Source organism: Nuphar pumila, chromosome 6 (assembly GCF_984573655.1).
Source record: "Nuphar pumila chromosome 6, dmNupPumi1.hap1.1, whole genome shotgun sequence".
NCBI classification, from domain to species: Eukaryota; Viridiplantae; Streptophyta; class Magnoliopsida; order Nymphaeales; family Nymphaeaceae; genus Nuphar; species Nuphar pumila.
The window spans coordinates 103,679,789-103,700,925 of record NC_143254.1 but is presented as its reverse complement, the minus strand read 5'-3'; the positions used below and the strand labels follow the sequence as shown (position 1 = coordinate 103,700,925).

Here is a 21,137-nt window from a genome sequence, read left to right as displayed (position 1 = left end):
CCCTAAGCTAACTTGTGTTGATCGTATCTCCCTAACCGGAGATCCGATCAATGATCTGTAAAAAAGGAAATTCTTTATCTATATATCTTCTATTCGTTGCTAAAATTTTAGAATTTTTTGATATGGTTTGTTATTTTTCTCTGTATTCGAAACCGAAAGAATCTATTTTGATATATTTCATATTTGTTAAATTCAAGCATAGATTGCCGGAACGATATCTCCCTAACCGAAGATGATTTTTCCGATATGTAAAAAGGAGAATATCTATTTTTATGTCTCGTAGTTCTTTGTAAAATTTTATGAATTTCCATGGTGATTGGCCCCTAATTGGGGTCTGACACTGTGACAGGTACATGCCCATGGGTAAAAATAGCACGTTTTAAGGTTTTTATGCAATTTTCATATTTAAATTATGTCAAAAATAGATTTTTATAATTCTAGTTTGATTTTAGGGTTATCATAAGTGCATGTGTTGATTTTTATTAATTTTAGAATTCATTTGATGCTTGAATTGATTATATTGCAAAACAGGATGCCCGCAAGATCTCGAAACACTGACAAAATCATGATTTTTGTGATATTTCTAATTTTTTGTGTATAAATTCATGTTTTAAGGGTTTGGTTATGTTTATAATCATGCTAGGACACCTCATATTTGATTTGACTTTGTTTTGAGTCTTTTTAAAACCCTAAATCCTAAGTTTTACCAAAATATTTTCTGAAAAACCCTGATTTAAAGGCCATAGTGTTGTTTTCAGGGATATTTTTTATCATTTTCTCCCAAATTTAGAATTTCAAAGTTGTTTATATTTATTATTTCTTTAATTTTATTTTATATTTTATTATATTTATATAAGGAAATAATGGGAAAAAGCTTATATTTAGCAAAATCCAGTAATTTCTAAATATTACTAGATAAATCTAGAAAAGCCTACATATCTTAACTAACAAGTTTTCTAGTTTTGCAGGGCTATTTTAAGGCTGTATTTTCCTTTATTTAAATTCAATTAGTGATGTAAATTGTAATCAAATTTGGAATAAGAATTTCAATTTTTGCTTAGAATTAGGATTTGCATTGCATATAGTTTAAACTTTGATATATAACTGTCATGTTTGTCATTCATATACATATTTTAATTCTACCATGGTCTACACGAATGGCATGTGCACTAGCTTCTATGGAGTTGGTGAACTCGATCGAGTTTGTATTTATGGCCATAGTCAGAATATGAACGAAATCCAAATTTACCATATTCTTTTAAGCCACAATCAACGTGCACTCTTAAGCTATTTTTAAAATCATTGCATATTTTAAAGTTTTATAAATATTTTCTTCTTCTACAATCAAATGAGATACATTTAATCCATATCTGTAGCCATAGTCAGGGATATGAGGCAAATTTATTACATTGAAGTTCTACAAGGCACAAAAATTCCTTTTCAAACAATTTTCTCAGAAATCTTTTCTCAAAATCACATTCATGCATCATCTAGGTTTAGATTGCATCATGAACATATTTCACAAGGCTACACGCCCATTTTTTGATGTATTCTCCAAATTCCATTTTAGAGAATCGATTTCTCTCAAATCTGCCCTAATTTTCCCCAAAATCGATTTTCATAAAACCTTTGACTTTTCAAGGATGTTTCAAGTATTTCCCAATTCCAATTCATGAATTTTCAAGTTATATTTTCAATTTCCAAGTCCCAATATTCTCAATTTTGAAAGTTCTAATTCAGAGAAATCAAGTTTTTCCAAAATTATTTGAAATTCCTCAAAAATCGATTTTCTTAAAACACTTGGATTTCTTCAGAAATTGATTGTCTTTTCTTCAGAAATACTATCTTAACAAGGCTCACGATTTTTAAAGCATTACCTTTTACAAGAATTTTCCAAGTATTTTAAATCTCTTAAGCATACATCGTGTTTTTAATCTGCATTTTCTGAAATTCATAGCATATACCTGATTCTTTGTGCATTTAGGAAATAGAACATCGATTTAGATAAGTTGAGCAAAGCAAATCACTAGGTTGATCCTTGATTCAATTACCCCTAGTAAAGTTGCCAGGAACGGTTGAATCTCGTACCGACAGGCGAGTCCCATTCTTCGAAATTATCCTGCAATTTAAAATAGAGGTGAGTTATTTTTAAAATCTTTTTCAAAGGTCAGTTTGACTTGCAAAAGTAAAATTTTGCTATGAAAACACCTACATGCTTACAAGGGAGTGCTTCTCATAATGTCAAATTGATTTTATAATCCCCAAAGTAAGGCTGATGACCACTATTTATAGCTTCAGCTAAGCTCTGCGCCAGCTGGGTCAACAATTGGTCTGGAGGTTAACTTTGGCGTCTCGTAAGTCCTCAGTCAGAACATTATACCTCAACAAGGCCAACACGTTTGCTGACTCCACGTTTGCCCTGAGCCTTTTGTTCGCACACTCCGCTCATGCATTGCACGGTAGCCACTCGCATATCGCGTCTCTGCACTTGCGCCTCGCGTAACACCCACCCACATCACTTCCACACGTTGTATCGCTTATGCACGATCTTAGCTGCTCCACGCGTATCATGCACCTGTGCATCGCGCGTTGTGTGCCTGCACATTACGTGTTGTGCGCCATGTGCATCCGCCTATGCTCAATGCATTTGCGTACTGTGCATCACACGTTGTGCATCGTGCACCTGTGCACTCGTTAATTGCGCACCCTGCACAACATCACTGCACTTGCTTCCTTGTGTCCCCCTGCACATCACCACTTGGGTACCCTCCTCAAGCAAGTCCCTGGTGTGCTTGTAACCTTCAATGCATCGGTTGAGACTCAAACTGCCCTCACTGTGCAAACGCTTTGGCACTTGAAATGAGGTTTGTATCACTAGTTGGGCATGAAAACAAAAAATGCAAAAGAAAAACACAAAAGCAAAAAGCCCTAACGACTTCCTGACAAGCACGTGCCAGATCATGCACTAGGTTGGCAACGACCTTTGCGACACATCTACCGCAGGGTGGTGGTCGTACCAATGGCTGAGCGTGGCCTCCTGTCATGCCTAGAAGCTTCCAAAGTATCACAAGGATGGGCGTGGCCTCCTGCCATGCCGGGAACCAGTTCAGGGTTGCATGGGCTCATAACAACTCACCATGCTTCTGCCTTGTGCTTGCCCTCAAGACAAGAATCCCAGTTAGTCACTCTGAAGCCCAATTTATCTCGTCCCCTTCATCATAGTTTCAGTCCTACCACACTCTATCGTAGACCTGCCTCATGTGTTGTGGTGCTCGCGTGATGTCGGCCCTGAGAATGGCTCAAATTTCATCACGCCTTTGGAGCTCTCGGTCTATTTCCCATGAGTGGGCATACCTGTAATATCCCACCGTAACGGGCTCACTCCCCATCCTTAGAGGGATCCAGTGATCTTGGGACTTGGTGGGGGGAAATCCACGGGGCTCTTTTGAAACATTCACCAAGTTTCTCAACAACCTTGCTATTTCTGGCAAAACGGTCTGAGAGGAGCTCTTTTTCCTGGTCGTGCTCAGGGATTGGGCAGTGAGAAGGTAGGTTGTGTGGTTGCCGTGAAATAATTGCAGTGCCGTCATGAACTCAATGGTGGTGGCTGTAGGGGCTTTGACACCTGCCAATTTGATTTTCTTTCCTTCGTTTTTGAATTTTATCTCCATGGAGGAGAAATCTCAAACAACTTGCCCAATCCGTTTTAACCACTGCATTCCCAAAACTATGTCTGCTCCTCTTATGGGAATCACATAAAGGTCCACCATGAACCCACTATCTTATAACCTTAGTGGCACATCGGCGCAAAACTCTCGACATTTGAGGTGAGAGTCGTCTTCCACCATAACATCGAATGTCGGGTGTTCCTTGAACTTGTAACCTAATGACAACACTAGACTCTCACAAATGAAATTGTGAGTGCTCCCAGTGTCGATTAGGACATCCACTTCTTGGGAGCATTCCTTCCCACAAATTTGCATGGATTGTGGGTTGGGTGTGAGAGGTCCCATGCGTGGGGTCTCCATCGTCTTCTCTCTCTTTTGACTCGACGGAGCTTCTGCCTTTGTCCTCACTGTCATCCCTTACTTGATAAACATGGAACTTTTTGCATTGACGGACTCATGACCATTTCTCATTACAATTGAAGCAAAGTCCTTTCTTGATTTGTTCTTCTTGTTGAGCTCAAGAGATGAATTACACCTTTGAAGTGGTTGGCGAGGCGCCTCAGGCAAACTGCGGGGTTGGTTTGCTTGACTTTTCATGGTCATGCGGCTCGACTGGGTGGTGGGGCCTTTTCAAAGCCCCCATTTGTTTTTGCTTCTCATCATGCAGACGGGCTATTTTGTAAGCCTCCTCGGGGGTTCTAACATTGGTGGCCAAGACCTCAATTCGAAGCTCTTCGCGCAAACCGCCAGTGTAAGAGCCCAGTAAGGTCTCTCCATCCACGTGCGGGAGCAATGTGCAAAGTTCCTCGAATTCATTCTGGTAGTCTTTGAGGCTACCTTTTTGCCGTAATTTCTTCAAGTCGATATGATAATTGTTGAGGGACGTAGGACCAAAATGCTCCATGATCCCGGTCATGAACTAGTCCTATGTGGGTTTGCCTCGCATGATAACCATCCACTGGTACAACCTGAGAGCGCTGCCCTTAATGCGGGCAACGACTTTGTCGACCTTGGCATTGAGGGATGTGCCGTGGCAAGTAAAGAAGTGTGCCACCTTGTAAAGCCATTCTCGGATATTTTTGCTGGAAAAAATAGGAATCTCAAATCTCACCTTGTGGCTAGGCCTGGTCTCATAGCCATAATAGTTTCCACCTTGTGCATGCCTCGGCGGTTCACCGAGGAGGGATTCAACCGCGTTGTCTGTCCGGTCGAACATGTTGGCCTAGTCGGCCATGCCAGGGCCTGTCGCACACGGGTAACGCGACTGGTTGGTGCAACCACCGTTTGTGCCTTGTACGGTGCGTACGAAGGTGCTTAGCATCTCAAGTTGCTCTGTCAATAATACTAGTGTACGCTATATATGTTGGAAGTTCTCGGCATTCGCTTGCCGATCCTTCGCCATTTCAACATGAGTCTGCTAGGCCAAGGCCCGAGCCTGCTCGCTGTGGCGAAGTGATTCCTCGATTCACTCATGTTCCCTTGAAGATTCTAGAACATCCATGAGCGGTGGTTCACTCTGATACCAATGTGATAAGCCCGACAGTTCTGAACTATCCAAAACTCCGTTCGAAGCTGAATTAGCTAACAATGCAGGTGTTGCGCTAGGGTGCACCAGGTCGAGCCTAAACCGGTGTAAGTCTTGGATGGTCCGAGCTTCTGATCGATGCCCTCTGGGCACAAAAGGGAAAATCCTGCCTCGTTGGGGAAAGCATCCCTCGTGAGCAATGATTGCACAGAGGGGTTTTTGATGGGGCAGCACACTTGGATAAGGCTGGTGCGGGTGTGACCGAAATGCTCAGACTCCGCATAGTGGGGGTGCACGACGAGGAAGTCTTGAGTAGGCCAGAGGTGCGGGTGCGCTAGGCGCGCGTTGCACAGGGTTGTGCAAGGCGCTAAGGGAAGCTCGCGTGGGGGCAAAAAGAAGTTGGTGTGGCAGTGCACGTGGAAGTTACCTCTTGGGTCACTGAGGCTTGCGGCGTGATGCGACACAGGATGACTGTGTGCGTGGTAGCAGGGATGGCTGTGCGTTGAGGCGTGCAACAGAGATGCTAAAACTGCAAGGGCAAACTCGTGCAAGAGGCGCTCGGCCAGAACGACCGTGCGTGAAGCGCGTAGTGTTGAGGCATGCAGGCCATGCGGCAGGGACGATTATGCGTGAAGCCCGCACTACTAAGGCGAGTGGTGCGTGGGGGCATGTGGTGCTTTAGAGCCTGCACATAAAGGCCATGATAGGGGAGCAATGCGATAGTAGGGATGTTCGTGCATTGAGACACGTGACCACTATAAGAAAAACCTTAATTAGAGACAAAAATTTGCGATGGATTAGCTAGAAAAAACTAGCCATCCCTAAAATTGGAATTAACAACGGAAAAATTCCATCGCAAAATCCGTCGCTAATTAGCGAGGGCTTAGTGGCAGAACAATTCTGTCATAAAATCCGTCGCAACGGATGAGCGACAAAATTTTCCTGTCATTATGCCCTCGCTAATTAGCGATGGATTTTACGATGGCATTTTTCCGTTGCTAATTTTCGATATAAAATGGCCCATCTAGGGCACAAAATTCTCCCTCCCTCTTGTTTTCCACCTTGGTCGAACACCGCTAGAGGCCTAAGCCTGAGTTGGGCTCCGTCGGAGGAGTCGAGCACCGCCGGAGCCCCCAACCCTCGCAGGTGTGCCTCTCTCTAGCTACCCCTCTCTTTCCTTCTCTCTGCGACCCTCTTGTCCTTCTCTCTCTCTGCAACCCTCTTTGCCGCTCTTCCTCACGTCTTTGTTGTGCAAAATAGGAAAACACAAACTCGGTGACTCATTTTCCATGATGGCGAGGGATCCGAGCTCCCTTGCTTGATTTTTGGCTTAGATGGAAGCCCACCTACTCATTATATTGACAAAGGTTCTGGATCAAGGATAAATAACTGGATTGTCCACATTGAGGTGAGTCATTCTTTTGTTTATGGGGCCTTTTAGAAGATCCTTGGTCAAGGAATCCCTTTTTCCCGTTCCATTCATCTATAGTATGTTTACTTGTAATTCCTAGATTATGATGAAGTTTGTGACAATGACCATGTATCACAAGTCAATCTCCTATTAGTTTGTCCAGCTCACATCCCACCTTGCTTGGATTCATGCGGTAGTACCATTTCATGCTACTCGACCATATTATGCTGGTGGTGCTCACCTGAGCTGGTGTAGACGGTTTGCTAAATATTGATTGGAGAAATTTTATCCTGACCCTCTTTGCTATAAGTTCATTTTAGGCTGCTTAATGCACTGAATGTTGTTTTCAATTGTTTTTTATTCTATTGACAGTTTAAAAAAATCACAGGTTAAAATATGCATTCTATAGATGTTTTAGCTTAGTGATGTGAGCATATTTGAGGTTTTAGGAAGAAATGGTATCATGAAAGAAAAAATCATGTAGCATAAGTTGTTAAGAATCAGCAACCTACATGTTATATGTGGATCTAACTTTTTCTTCTTTTCGTACCTAATTTGTAAACTATAAGGCACAAATTGTGATTTCCTTGAGAGGTCATGTATCTCTTTTGGCCTTTGAGCATGTTTCACTTTGGACTTCCTATGAAATTTGTTCTAGTGGTGCTTGTGACTACAAATTTGTTGATGTACAGGTGGGCAGATGGCTTACACAAATTCTATATCTCATGCTTAGGATTTCTAGATATAGTTCTCATGCCATCTTTAAAACTCATATCAAACAAAAGCTATATAGGACCATGTTTTGTGTTCAAATTCTAAACTAGTGCTATGTTTATGCCTGTGGAGAAAATTGATAGAATCTAGATGTCATGAGGTAGTACCCAATATTTACATCTAGTTCCCATTACTTGCCCTAACATGAGAAATACTGCTTGCCTAGGTTCTTCACCCTTACTGGTTCACATGATTATGGCTCACATTGTGAGATCTAAGGTTTTAGGTTGTCAATTACTTTCCTGTGTTAATTCCATGACTAAGATGCTTTTCCTAGTTATGTCAAAAGCTTATGAAAATTGCTAAGTGACCTCTCCTGAGGCTTTATGGTTGTTATCCTTCACTTAGAAATTTGAACTGTTTCTGTCATCTGCTGATGTAGCCATAGGTCATATCTGGTATTTTACACAATCTAATTTGATCTATATCTTAGGGTGGAGGGTGGTGCAACAACATCACAAGTTGTCTTGCACGCAAAAAAAATCGTTTGGGCTCTTCAAAGCAAATGACCCAGAAAATTACATTTTCTGGCATTTTGGGGAATAAAGCATCACTTAATCCAGGTAATGTATTTTGCTCCAATCCTAAGTTTCTACAAGCAGCATGAAGTACTGTGAGCATGCATGTTTTTCGTGAAGCAACTCTGTGAACTATATACTAGAAACCAATTAATTTATTTTTTCTCATCTCATTATGCCTTTTTTTTTATTTTAAAATCTTCATTCAAACTTTGATGTCAATATTTTTCCAAGTGCTATGTTTATATTGCTCTCCAGATTTTTACAACTGGAACAGGGTCAAGGTTCGTTATTGTGATGGAGCATCATTCATTGGAGATATAGAAGAAGTAGATCCCGTAAGTGTTTAGTATTTGCCATTTCCCAGTAGTCTCTTGACTTTAATTTCATATGCACATCAATCTGTTATTTGTGAGTGCATCTTGACATTGAATCTTGAATGCAGTTTAATTATTCTCACAGTGCTTTTGATCATGGAATTGAACCATTGTGTTTTCTACATTAGGCCTTGAATCTTCATTTTAGAGGAGCCATGATATTTCTTGCTGTAATTGAAGATTTATTGGCCAAGGGAATGAATAAAGCAAAAAATGTATGCTTCAAATGCACTTATTTATTTTTATAATTTATTGCTATTGCTACTGCTTCCCATATTTGTAACCTAGGAACACAATACAGGCTCTATTGTTAGGTTGTTCTGCTGGTGGGTTGACATCAATACTTCATTGTGATAGTTTTCGTGCCCTTCTACCAATGGGTACCAAAGTAAAGTGTCTTGCTGATGCTGGTTATTTTATCAATACATAAGCTCCCAATTGTCATTCTAGATATCAAATGAGATGTTATATGTATTATTATAAGGATATATGTAACTTGATTAGTTGCAAAATTGGTTCTCTAGTAACACTTAATACTTCAATGATGCAGATTGGATGTTTCAGGAGCCACTCATATAGAAAATTACTACAATGAAGTTGTAACTTTGCAGGTATATCTCTAATCTATGCTTCTTCTAAACCCATGACTGTGTCCAACGATTTCTCAATCTTCCTAGAACCTGCAACCACTATTTATGGAAAGTAGCACCTCAAGTGACAACTTCCAAGTCTTCGGAAAAGGATCTTGTTTATAAATAATATTGATTTGTAATTAGAATGCTTCCTATGATTTCTGGGTTTGAGCAATGTTTATGTCTCTTAAATGGATCTGCAAAGATGGTCTGCTATTTTTGTCACAGGTTCATGGAGGATCAAGCGGAATTAGAACATTTGTCATTCAAATAGCTAAACATATTGAAGCAAGAGTTTTTGTCACTGCAGGTGACTGATCAACACTTTGCATTGTTAATTAAACCTTGAATGTGATGTGACATGTCTGTGATATTAATTTTTTTTTATTCAGGAAATGATGAGAAGCTCAAATTTTGCAAGGATCTTGGGGCAGATGTGTGCATAAACTATAAAACTGAAGATTTTGTTGCTCACGTTAAGGAAGAAACAAAAGGGAAAGGTTGGTTCCATTACATGAAGAAATGCTTTATAAAATTGCTTATATCAGGGATGCACCTAGTGAGGCCCAAAGACATGCTTTCTCTTTTTTTTCCAGAAAAACTTCCCAAGAACATTAGAAGCTCTTATGTTGCACATGCTTTCTTCTACTGGAGTAGAAATTCTGACTCAAAAGTTTAAGGAGATGGATAAGAAAATTACAAAAGAGGAACAATATGTACATTGCCTTTTGCAAAGCATCAGATCTTTGTGTTGATCTTGTTATATTTGCACTAGTTTCTTCTTTTCGTTTCTCCATTCAGGATCCCTAACACTATTGTTTCACTTTTTCCTAATCATTTCAGAATTTCAAAATTCTAACAGAACTCTAAAGGAAAAATGTTAATGCTATGTTATTATTGTTATTTATTTAATGCTGGTTCTTTTTTAGGATTGAGTTTTATGGCCTTTTCTATGGCATTTTTGATGATCAGTGTGCTGTAATGGATGCTATCTTGAATGGGAAAGAAGCATTTGGCTTTCAAGTAGTTGCATTGTCTAATGGAACCACTGAAGATTGCATATATAAACATTTTAGAATATAATAAGTTTTATTTGATTGAAATCCACAGAATATTGATGATCAGTGTACTGTAATGGATACTATCTTGAATGGGAAAAAGCATTTGGCTTTCAGGTAGTTGCTTGGTCTAATGAAACAACTAAAGATTGCATGTGTAAACATTTTAGATAGAACCAATTTATTAGTTTGAAATTCATGTAAGCTCTGTGCTACTTTCTATTCATGGCATCATAGACCAGGAGAACTTTTAGATGTTCCTATGTGACAAGAAATTCTCCCAGAAATGGCTATGCTGGTGGCTATAACGAAATTGTTTAATTTTTATAAATTTCAAGTATTAGTTGATTGTTGTGATTTGGATATGTAGCATACATGCCAGTGAGGATAATACCAGTATGGAATTTTCGGTTCTTATATTTCCAATGGACTTGGGACTACAGTTCTTCAAGATAAACCATCTCCCAAACTGTTATGACATATTGTAGAACATGAGATGACCATTAATCACGTGTTTCTGTAATTAAAACAGAAAGATTGCAACCAGAATCTATGACTTTAATCTCCTAAACTGTTAATGCTGAGTTGAACACTGGTTTGTGTTTGCTTTAGGGTTTATCCAAGTACTATCAAACACAATTCTTTAAATTTAAAGGTTTTCTCCATGTGCACTTTCATGGACTCAGAAATGTCATCTGAGGGTTACATGTGATAGACCTAAAGAGTTATCTCAAAGGCAGCGTACATAGCACAACTTTTTCATCATACTGTTGATCTTTCATTTCCAGTCTTCTGAATGCTTCTTTCAACACATGCATCATCGGAGCTCATTGATGTGATAGCAACATAGAGAAGAAACTGGATGGTTCAAATCCCAACATGTAGCATTTCATGTGGTTCATGTTATATTCTTTATGAAAGCGAAGCTGATAGGGGTATAATTAAATTATCCTAGCAACATAGTGTTCCACCAAGGTAATAGTTTCTTTTGATCCTCTGCATTGTTAAAAGGCTAGAGAGAGTGAAAATCTTGTATTGTGTAGTGCCTCTTGTGATGTTAGCGGGAATACTGTAAATTGTTGAGCCATGGTCCTTCTTGTCAGCATGTACACAATACAGTGTATGCCAAAGTTGATTACCTTGAATACTTAATTAGTGCAATACTTTTTGAGTTATTTCAGGATTATGTGTGTGTTGTAAAAGAAAAAGCTTTAACCAGTAGAGGAAACAGACCAGTGAGTTTTACATAGCTCATGCCAAACTCTTTATTTTTCATTAATATTTGATATCTCATTTTCTAATGTCAACTTGCTTTAGTCATCATCATTTGGGATGTGTCCCATTTGAGTCTTTCTGGCATCATAAACTACAACCTAGTTGACTTCTGAACCAAAATGATTGGTAGAACCTGAATTGTTTACATGGCATCCCGGCATGATTGCCATTGAATGAATGTTTTATGATGGGTAGTGGCACTCAATACCATCTACCCGGAAAATGAAAACACATATAGTTGCAAATGCATATATATGTGCACTAATGATGTTTTAACTATCAAAAGATTTATTTTTTTTTAGAATGATTCATGGGTTTACCATGTTTAGTGACATCGTTTTGCACTAGTTAAAAACCATAATTTTTCCAACTGTATCCTTTCTATCTGTTGTTATGCTTATGGCTTTGTGCATTAATGCCCTTTTACATTGATCAAAGAGAGAGAGAGAGAGAGAGAGAGAGAGAGAGAGTCCCTCAGCATGGGGGAGAAAACAGGCCTGAGCTCGGTCTAGGCCAATTTGCAGTGCCTAAGCTCTGTGGCTGTCTTGAAACAGGCTGGACTTTGTTGTATCTGGTTGGACCTATGTAGCAATTGATTGAGCCCATGATCTTGTTCTATCTCATTAAGGCACACATGTGTACTTTGTCTTTTATACAGTGTAACCATAAATATTTTCTCGATATTTATATTTCAAATAATTTTTTAAAATTTTTTTTTTAGATTTTGCGATGGATTAGCGACGGATATTATCCGTCGCTAATATTTGGTTTTGCGATGGAATGTAATCCATCGCTAAAATAGCGACAGATTATATTTCATCGCAAAACGAAATTTGTGGTTGTTTAGCGATGAATTAGGGATGGATTACATTCAAAAGATTATATTATCCATCGCTAAGCCATCGCTAATTTGCGACAGATTAGTTCTGTCGCTATTTAGCAACCAGGATTATGCGACAGACGCTATCCGTCGCTAAGTCATCGCCAATCCGTTGCTAAACGGATTTGCGATGGATTGCGTCTGTCGCTAATCCGCATATTTCTTGTAGTGGACGTTAAAGTAGAGGGAGTGCAGGGGCGTGCGGAATGCAGGGCACCCTAGCACGGTGGTGAGGCGCACGGTGGTGCAGATGGTTGGGAGAACCATGCCCAGGCCACGACCCTTACAGCAAGGGTACTAGAAGGGGATGCCGACCCAAGAGAGGAGGCCGGAGAAAGCGAAGAGATCCCGGTAGGGGGAAGAAGAGCAGAAAGGAGCGAGAGAGAGTGAGTGAGAGAGAAACAAGGGGGAGAAGCAATACCGATTTCATTCATACTCCAACAATTACAAAGTAGGGCTTATATAGGCGCCCTTACATGATGGGCCCTAGCTGTGTGTGAAAACAAAAAACGCAAAAGCAAAATGCAAAAGCAAAAAGCCCTAACGGCTTTCTAACAAGCACATGCCAGATCATGCGCCAGGTTGGCCACGACCTCTACGATGCGCCTTCCGCAAGGTGGTGGCCATACCAACGACTGCCATGCCTAGAAGCTTCCAGAGTATCACAAGGACGGGCGTGGGCTCCTGCCACGCCGGGAACCAGTTCAGCGTTGTGTGGGCCAGGGGCGTAGCTAGGGGGGGCAGGACTGGGCTGGCCCAGTCCTACCTCCCGAAACAGTTTAATTTTTTTTTTTTAAAAAGCCCAGTCCTAGCCCAGCCCTGATTCCATATGAAATAGATTTTTATCTATTTTTGTAGCCCATCCCAGTCCTGACTGCAGCAAATAGTTTGATTTGTCCATATGAAATGGATTTTTATTAATAATTGTAGCCATTTTTTATTTTATCTAAAAAAAAACTTTTCGGGGGTGCTGCCCCCGAACCCCCGACTATCGCACAAATAAAAATTTTTTTGCTACAGCCCTGTTTGCCCCCCCCCCCCTCACATGAATCCTAGCTACGCCCCTGGTGTGGGCCCGTAACAGAGGCACTCGGTTTGATGCTTGGAGTTTGAGGCCTATGTCGGGAGTCTACTGGTGCACAACTAGTGTTTTGCCAGCCATTCGCCATGCAAGATCTGGATCATTTCTTCCATGGAGTTCAATCGAATCAGAAATAAGCCATGGTTCAACGCAGAGAACTTGATGGAGAAACAAAATTTCAAACTGCAGGTAGTTCCTGAAAGGCATAACTATAATCGATGCTCTTGTGAGGATCACTGCCGGAAAAACTAGCAAGTAACGTCCACTTGAAAGGGATCAGCATTTCCTCATAACTTTCACCAGAGATCTCCGAAAGCAAAGATTCACCATGCCGCACCATTCTCGCCTTAATTAGGAGAAGAACCAGCAAGTATAGGGCCTTCCACTGAGCTGGCCCATGACCGAATCGCCTGAGAAGTAGCTGGCGGTCCTGGGCTGTGAGATGCTTTGTGACGCTCTTCACCCTCCGGTCGAGGCCGGGGATTGCCATCCTTCCTCACGACAGCATAGCTTTTCATGTTTTGCTTCTAATTGGTTGTAAATCTTGTATTTTATTTCTTGTGCCATTTCACTATTACCATCAACCAATCATGGGGAATGGTTAATTTTTTGTTCTACTGTTTAATTTGAGACCATTGCTTGCATTATGGAATAATGAATCTTCCTTCTCATTGGTTTTGTCGTCTAAAGCAGATTTGGTGTGTCGTTGCTATCATTGGCAATTCAGGTGAATGAAGAATAATTTTGATTAATGAAGTTACCGTTCAGGTACATTTGAGCGTGCGAGGGCTTACTCATCTGCTAAGGGTGACTTGTGTACATCACCAAATCGTCTGGACGTCCATGGGTGCTGCAAGGACAAAGATAGGCAGAGTGGACCTCAAAAGGTTTTACCAACCAGAGGCCTGCTGATTTGCAGTCAATGATGGGGTGTCCTTTCCCTTGGCCCAGCCACCCAAATAAAAGGATACATTTGAGGAACAAATTCACACATTCTGTATATGATCCAAGTTTTAGTTCTCTAAGCAATAAAGCTTGAATAACAGAGAGTCCATCTCATTATCCACGTTGAACTTAAAGTCGCCTCAAATGGGAAAGCTGATTTAACAAAAAACAAAACAAAACAAAACGCTGAGCATCCATCACGCATTGGTGAGATCAACGCTCAGCCTGAGTGTTTTTAGTTTAAACACCTATGGATCAAGCAACTATCACAAACACCATATATAGGATAATTATTGGCTACTAACGAAGGTATGAAACTAATGAGATAGAAATCATAGGTGCAAATTGTATTGACTCAATCTAACCACTGAGATGTATTCAGCATTGTTTGTTTCATAAGGATCAAGCCTTGGACTGTGATTTTCTGATGTAAAAATATGATCTTTTGAGTTATAAAAATTTGACACATTGTGTGCCATTGATCTTTGGACCCCTTTAAAAAAACATAGTTACTTGTCATAATCACATGATTCAAAACAAGTTTCTTACTAAACAAACTATGTAGATCACATGGTAACATTTGATCTACAAAAAGTAGAACTTTTTGAAGAAAAAAGTGAGTTCTACTCATTTGTTCCGTACCTTCATTAGTATATATATATATATAATGCATGATTTTCAATTTTTCATTGTTGTGTTTGACATCTTTTTTATATGTATTAGACTGCTTAGCCTTTATATAGTCAACATATGGTTATGTATCTATGAAATCAAGGGATTCAAGAATTTTTTATTTCACAAGTCTTTGAACTCTCTCTTTCGAGATGTGTCATAACCTTCGATGCCATAGCAAATATGATTGATCCTCCATCAGCCCACATTTATTATCAATCATAGTATTCACAATGGAGTGAGATTTCCAAATTTGAAATTTGATTTTTAAACGATACAAACCATCACCCACATATGAAGAACCTTCAAGAATATAATTTTTAATAATAATAAGCCTAGAGTTTTCAAATTTAAAAATAAAACCAAACTTATCAATTTTTGAAATCGAAATAAGGTTCCAACTATTGGATGAAACATAAAATGTATCGACCAAATCCAAAATGAATCCTAACTCCAACATAACTCTGCAGGTCTCAACGTTTTTGATATGTGAACGCATCTTATTTTCTGAGAAGACGCTTCTTTTATGCTTTGTTGGTTCCCTTTGCAAAGAGTTGGGAATGTGCACCGTGGCACTAGAATCAATCAACCAACTATGCAATGGAACATTGATCAAATTGTACTCATGAGAAACAAATGACTTATTACCATTATTTTCAAGTCATTTCTTATGCTTCAGGCAGTCCACTTTTTTATGTCTCTTCTTTTTGTAAAAGAAATACTTTAAGAACCTTATGTCTGGGATTTGGCTTTCGCTTGAGAGTTTGAACTCTCAGAGGTTTTCTTCTTATTCTTCTTCTTGAATGAACTTTTCTTTGCCTCTGACCTATATTTTTATTTACGAGAGACCATATATGCACTTGACACCCTCTCACCCTTCAGTTTTTCTTCATCTTTAACACACTTGGTCAAGAGGTCATTAAAAGATCATTCGTCGTTATGTGTGTTGTAGGAGATCTTGAAGGTTTTATATTCATTAGGCAATGAGGTCAAAATTAGATGGACCAAAAAGGAGTCAGAAATGGTGAACTTTATGTCATTCATTTAAGATACAATATTTTTCATCTCCAAGATGTGATGTCAGATGTGACTCTTACCAGAATATTTTATTGAGACCAATTTGAACATTAGTATACTGGTCCTAACCTTATTAGAACTGACAAATTGAGTCTCAATGGCTCACATAAAACCCTTCATTGTTCTGCAGTGAGGGACGATGATGCCTTGAATGTTCTTAGCCACTTGAGATTGCATAAGCAATAAGCTAAGTCTATTTGTGCACTCCCACTTCTCAGAGGTAGCCTTTTATTTGGTTGTACTCTGCTCTATAAGAACGAGATGTTCATCAATCCTAAGGGTCAAATTTAAGTTCATGTAACTGAGAGTGAATAAAACTATTTTTTTCTAATATGAGAAATTAGATCCGTCTAACAAAGGGATGTTACTAGAATCATCAATGATAAAAGAACCAGATACAAAAAGGAGCAAAAGAAAAGACCATATTATTGCTCAAGCGAAACTCATGTTGAAAAGGCAAAAATTGTGACCTTTTATTATTTACTTTTTTCAAGACAAGCATAATTAGACCATTATCGTTCCACTTTGATGAAAACAATAATACTCACAGTTGCTTCTTCTCCTTAATTCATAAGAAATTAACTTCAATTGGTGAAACTAGTAGATCATGTAACCAGAGGCAATTCAGCATTGTACCTTTGGGTATAAACATGTTTCATGGGTTAGTTTACACATATACTATTACACCTTATGTGAATTTAAAACACAATGACCTAACTTTGAATAGAATCATTGTTTCATAAAGTCACACACAATCATAATATTGAATCTTAACAAGGTCCAAAGAATCCTCAATCAACACAACTCACATCACTTTGGTGATTGCATGATTCAGTTAATTGAGATCTTTTACCGTAAACATATTTGTATTATGAAGCATGTTCATGCACACATAATAATGCATGTATATTCATGACGAAACATGTATTATATCATTAAAAATATAAATTCATGCTTCAACTTATATGAATAAATAAATTTTGTTAAAAATATATCATAAATATCATGAATTTAGTCATAATTCATGCTTAAAACATTATGTATAACTTAAATAACATAAAATGCATGTATTAGACATGCATAAGTCATGCTTCTTTAACAATAAACATGCATAAAGCATGAAAATTGATAAAAATATACTCTTACGGGTAAAACACGAGGTCCTCAAGCTGGAATTGATCTTATAATACTTCGAACCAGTCTGAAACGTCCTTGAACCAGTCAACCAAAGGCCTAAACCAGTTTTTGCATAGTCTAACCAATTTAAAATATGTACAAAAGCTCATAAACCCCTAAAACCGAATGAGAAAATCCCTGTTTCTTCATAGATTCAGGATTTCTATATTCAGGAACCGGTCAAAAACAACTTTGAACCAGTCCTAGAACTCTTTGTATGGTTCACAAAATTAATTTTGTTTTAAATGGGTTTAAATAGTACATGGACCTTATTTTGAACCTGATCTAATTCAATTTGGATCCAGATCAAGTTCTAATAGATCCTGGGTCAGATCCTTCAAGTCCAGATCCAGACCCATGTATGACCAGGTCTCGGGTTGGATCCAATGATCCAGACCTGATCTGAATCCATTATCCAATCCAAATAGGTTGTGGGTCAAATCCATATCCATAACGTGTTCCATATTCGAACCCATTCCAAATCGGATACGGGTCTGATCCAGATCACAACCTGGTCTAGACCTAGACCTGATTCACAATGTTCGGGTCGGATCCTGATCCTGGGTTTGGTCTGTCCGGATCAGACCTAGACCCTGCAAAACTATAAATGGGTTCAGGTCTGGTCTGGTCAGGTCCCAATGTTTGGGTCCAGACCTAAAAGGATCCGTGTCCTGTTTGGTTCTGCCCTGAGCCGGCGGAGACCCGATCCATCCACAATGAATTCGGATCAGGTCAGCCGCCAGGTCAGGTCTGGACACGACCCGCTCGGACCTAAACTACCCGATAAAAACAAAGTTTTTGGCTTCTGAGAAACTGAAGACATTTGATTTCTTAGAAACTGAAAACCAAGGTCACTCTCCCCCGATTTTCGGATCCAGGTAGCTGACTACCGGCACCGGTAGCTTCCATCGGCGACGATGATGGTCTCCCCCCTCCCCCCGGCGACAGGAATCTGACGCCGGCAAGCACCGGAGAGGTAAGGTTTCACGCCTTTTTTTCAGCGTCACCGAGGTTGCTGTCATCACCAGCGGCCAGCCAAGGCTACCGGCTCTGATGGTTGCTCAATGGTGACGTAGTCCATCGTCATCCACCACCGACCGCCATTAGAAGATGGTGGAAGAAAAACCATGTCGTCTTCACTGGCGGCCGACGAGACCCAGCTTCCGTTCGCTGCCACAGAGATGAAGCGCAGACAGTGCGAGGTTCCATCGGTGAAGGCCACCCCATGGCAGCACTCTACCATCGGTGAGTCCTCCCGATAGACGCCAGTGATGAAAGGTAAGAGAAAAGGGGTTGTTGTTTTTTTGTTTATACAGGCATCGCTCGGGCTGAAATCGCCACCAGCGGTGGGCCAAAACAGCCGGTGGCGACGGTCGGTGGATGGCTACCAGTCACCGTCTTCCACCGCTGTCTTCCGGCGATTGCAATGGTCGTAAGCCTGCAAAACTCAAAAACCCCTATTTTCCCCTTTTACTGCCTGCAGACACAACAACCGTCGGTGGCCTCCTGCAACCGAGCCCGGATGTCGTCGACGATGGCCATCCACCAGTAGCCAGCCACAGAGCGCACTGGGCCGTCCACGCCAAGGCATTTTTTCATATGTTGGAAAACCCTAATTGGAGTTATCGATTTTCTAGTTTTGTTGCGTTGTGAGAAAATCGAAGGCTCGACAACAGTACGGGTGATACAGCGACCTTTTGGGCCGTAAAAGAGTTCTGCCCCGTACCCCCTAGTGGAGGCATTTAAGGCAAGTCCCGGGCATCTATGACCAGTCCACGGCAACGCAATGTCATGGGTTGTGAACAGCCACAGCCTACTGCCAGTTCCAGTGTAGGGTGGATTCAGATAGGGTTGACCTGCTAGGGTGATGGGCAATCGCTTGACCTGCAAAACAAGTTATATGTTTTCCCTCAAACACACAGGTGACTGCTATGTATATAATCACGTGGGGGTGCATTTCGCCGTGTGTGTCGGCATGACTTAAGTATCCTTTTCCACCATTAGCGTCATAAAATGATGTTTTGAGAAAATAACAAAAATATCCTTCCATCAAAAAGGGTTAAAATCATCGTCATTTTTGCCCTAAAGAGTAAACTCCTCTGCTTTAACCTGAGCTCTTCGTAATATGTCCCCCCTAAACATTTTGAATCACCCTTTGACGATGCACCATTTGCTATAACAGGAGTTTCGATTGACGATGCACCATTTATCGTCGTCTGCTGTCACCGAATCACCTTTTGTCATCGTCTGCTGCTGTCAGAGTACCTTTTGCCATCGTCATCATCTATTATCGTAAGAGCACTCTTTGTCATAATCTGTTTGTGAGAAATAGTTGAACTACCAAAAAAATCAGCATTTTCTCTATTGTTCATCATGATACTAAGGTGCAAGTCTCAAACTAAGTAAACAGAGAATAACGATTTACAACAAAGATAATGGTGTCAACGTCAAACAGAGTAGAGTAGCGATTTACAATAGAAATCAAATAAGAAAGTAGCGATTTACACTAGAAATCAGATCAGAGAGTAGCGATTTACAGTAGAAATTAAATTAGAGAGTAGTGATTTATAGTATAAATTAGATCAGAAAGTATCGATTTATAATAAGAATTAGATCAGAGAGTAGCGATTTACAATAGAAATCAAATAAGAGAGTAGAGATTTATAATAGAAATCAGATCAGAGAGTAGCGATTTATAGTATAAATCAAATAAGAGAGTAACGATTTACAATAGAAATCAGATCAGAGAGTAGCGTTTTACATTAGAAATCATATCAGAGAGTAGCGATTTACAGTAGAAATTAGATCGTCATTCGATTTGCAACATCCTTCAACAAATCATTGTTCAATTCGTAGTGTCCTTCAGCAAATCGTCATTTGACTTGCTACTTTCTTTAGCAAATCGCTATTTCGATTTGTGGTGTCCTTAGACAAATCACCATTGTGATTTGTAGTCCTCTTTAATAAATCGCCATTCGATTTGTGATCTTTTTCAATAAATCGCAATTGCGATTTATAATTTTCTCTAGTAAATCACAATTGCGATTTACATTGTCTCTTAGTAAATCGTTGTGCGATTTACAATTTTCTTCAGTAAATTGCTATTGCGATTTACAATTGTCTTCAGTAAATTGCTATTGTGATTTATAGTATCTTCAGTAAATCGTTATTGCGATTTACAATTTCTTTAGCAAATCGCTATTGTCATTTATGGTGTTATTTAGCAAATCATTATTCAAATCAGGGTCAACTGGTCGGTGGCGCATCTCCCTAACCAAATATCGTATTTTTGATCTGTAAAAAGCGGTGCCTTTATGATTGAATCTAGTTTATTTATATCAATTTGCAGTGATTCCTATGGTAATTTCATGCCTCATTTTGATTAAAAACCAAACCCCTATCATTCTGCATTTTTTATATTGCACAGATTTCAGTCTATTTTCCCAGAGTCATATCTCCCCAACGGAAGATCACTTTTCAAATCTGTAAAGAGGGTTGTCTTCCTTTATGTGTCTAATTTATTCCTGCCAATTTTTATAAAATTTTATATCTATTTATTATTTTAATTCTGTTAAAAATTAGAACTAGTTACAGAACTTCAGGTTCTGTAATATGTTCATTTCTTGAAACAGAACAGTGACTTCCCAACATCACTATTTCTAAACCAAAGCTGATTTTCCCATTTTGTAACTTAAGAAAGTTTTTTAATCATGTTAGTAAACTTCTCCCACAAATTTGGTATAATTTGAATTCGTATGGCCTCTGAAACATCTAAATTACAGAAGTCTATTTACTTTTTCTCAAATTCCTGTTTTTGACAAAAGGCCTTCAATTTCGAATTTTCTTTCATGATTTCTCAAAAAACTTCAATCTTAAATGGTTTTAAGATAAGTCTAGAGTCTTCATAACGATTATAAGTATTTTGATACATCATTTATTTTATTTTGCTTAATTTTCCTTATTTTAGAGCTTGAAAGACCTATTTTTGGATGATTTCTTTCAATTTTTCAATATTAAAGGAAAATCTGACTAAGCCTATATTTATTACTAATATATTTGCTCAATTTT

The 21,137-nt window shown here is 39.3% G+C and overlaps 1 protein-coding gene across 1 annotated transcript; it reads left to right on the top strand.

The window, feature by feature from the left end:
- The first annotated feature begins 5,713 nt into the window (after positions 1-5,713).
- On the top strand, positions 5,714-11,838 carry LOC149835492 (pectin acetylesterase 8-like). The gene is made up of 13 exons (XM_090009598.1): positions 5,714-5,849; positions 6,528-6,601; positions 7,812-7,941; positions 8,155-8,234; positions 8,402-8,488; positions 8,575-8,699; positions 8,824-8,884; positions 9,134-9,215; positions 9,298-9,405; positions 9,707-9,722; positions 9,835-9,928; positions 10,016-10,080; positions 11,793-11,838. Exons 1-13 carry the CDS (start codon positions 5,714-5,716, stop codon positions 11,836-11,838), a joined length of 1,104 nt encoding a protein of 367 aa, XP_089865724.1.
- Positions 11,839-21,137: the final 9,299 nt, after the last annotated feature.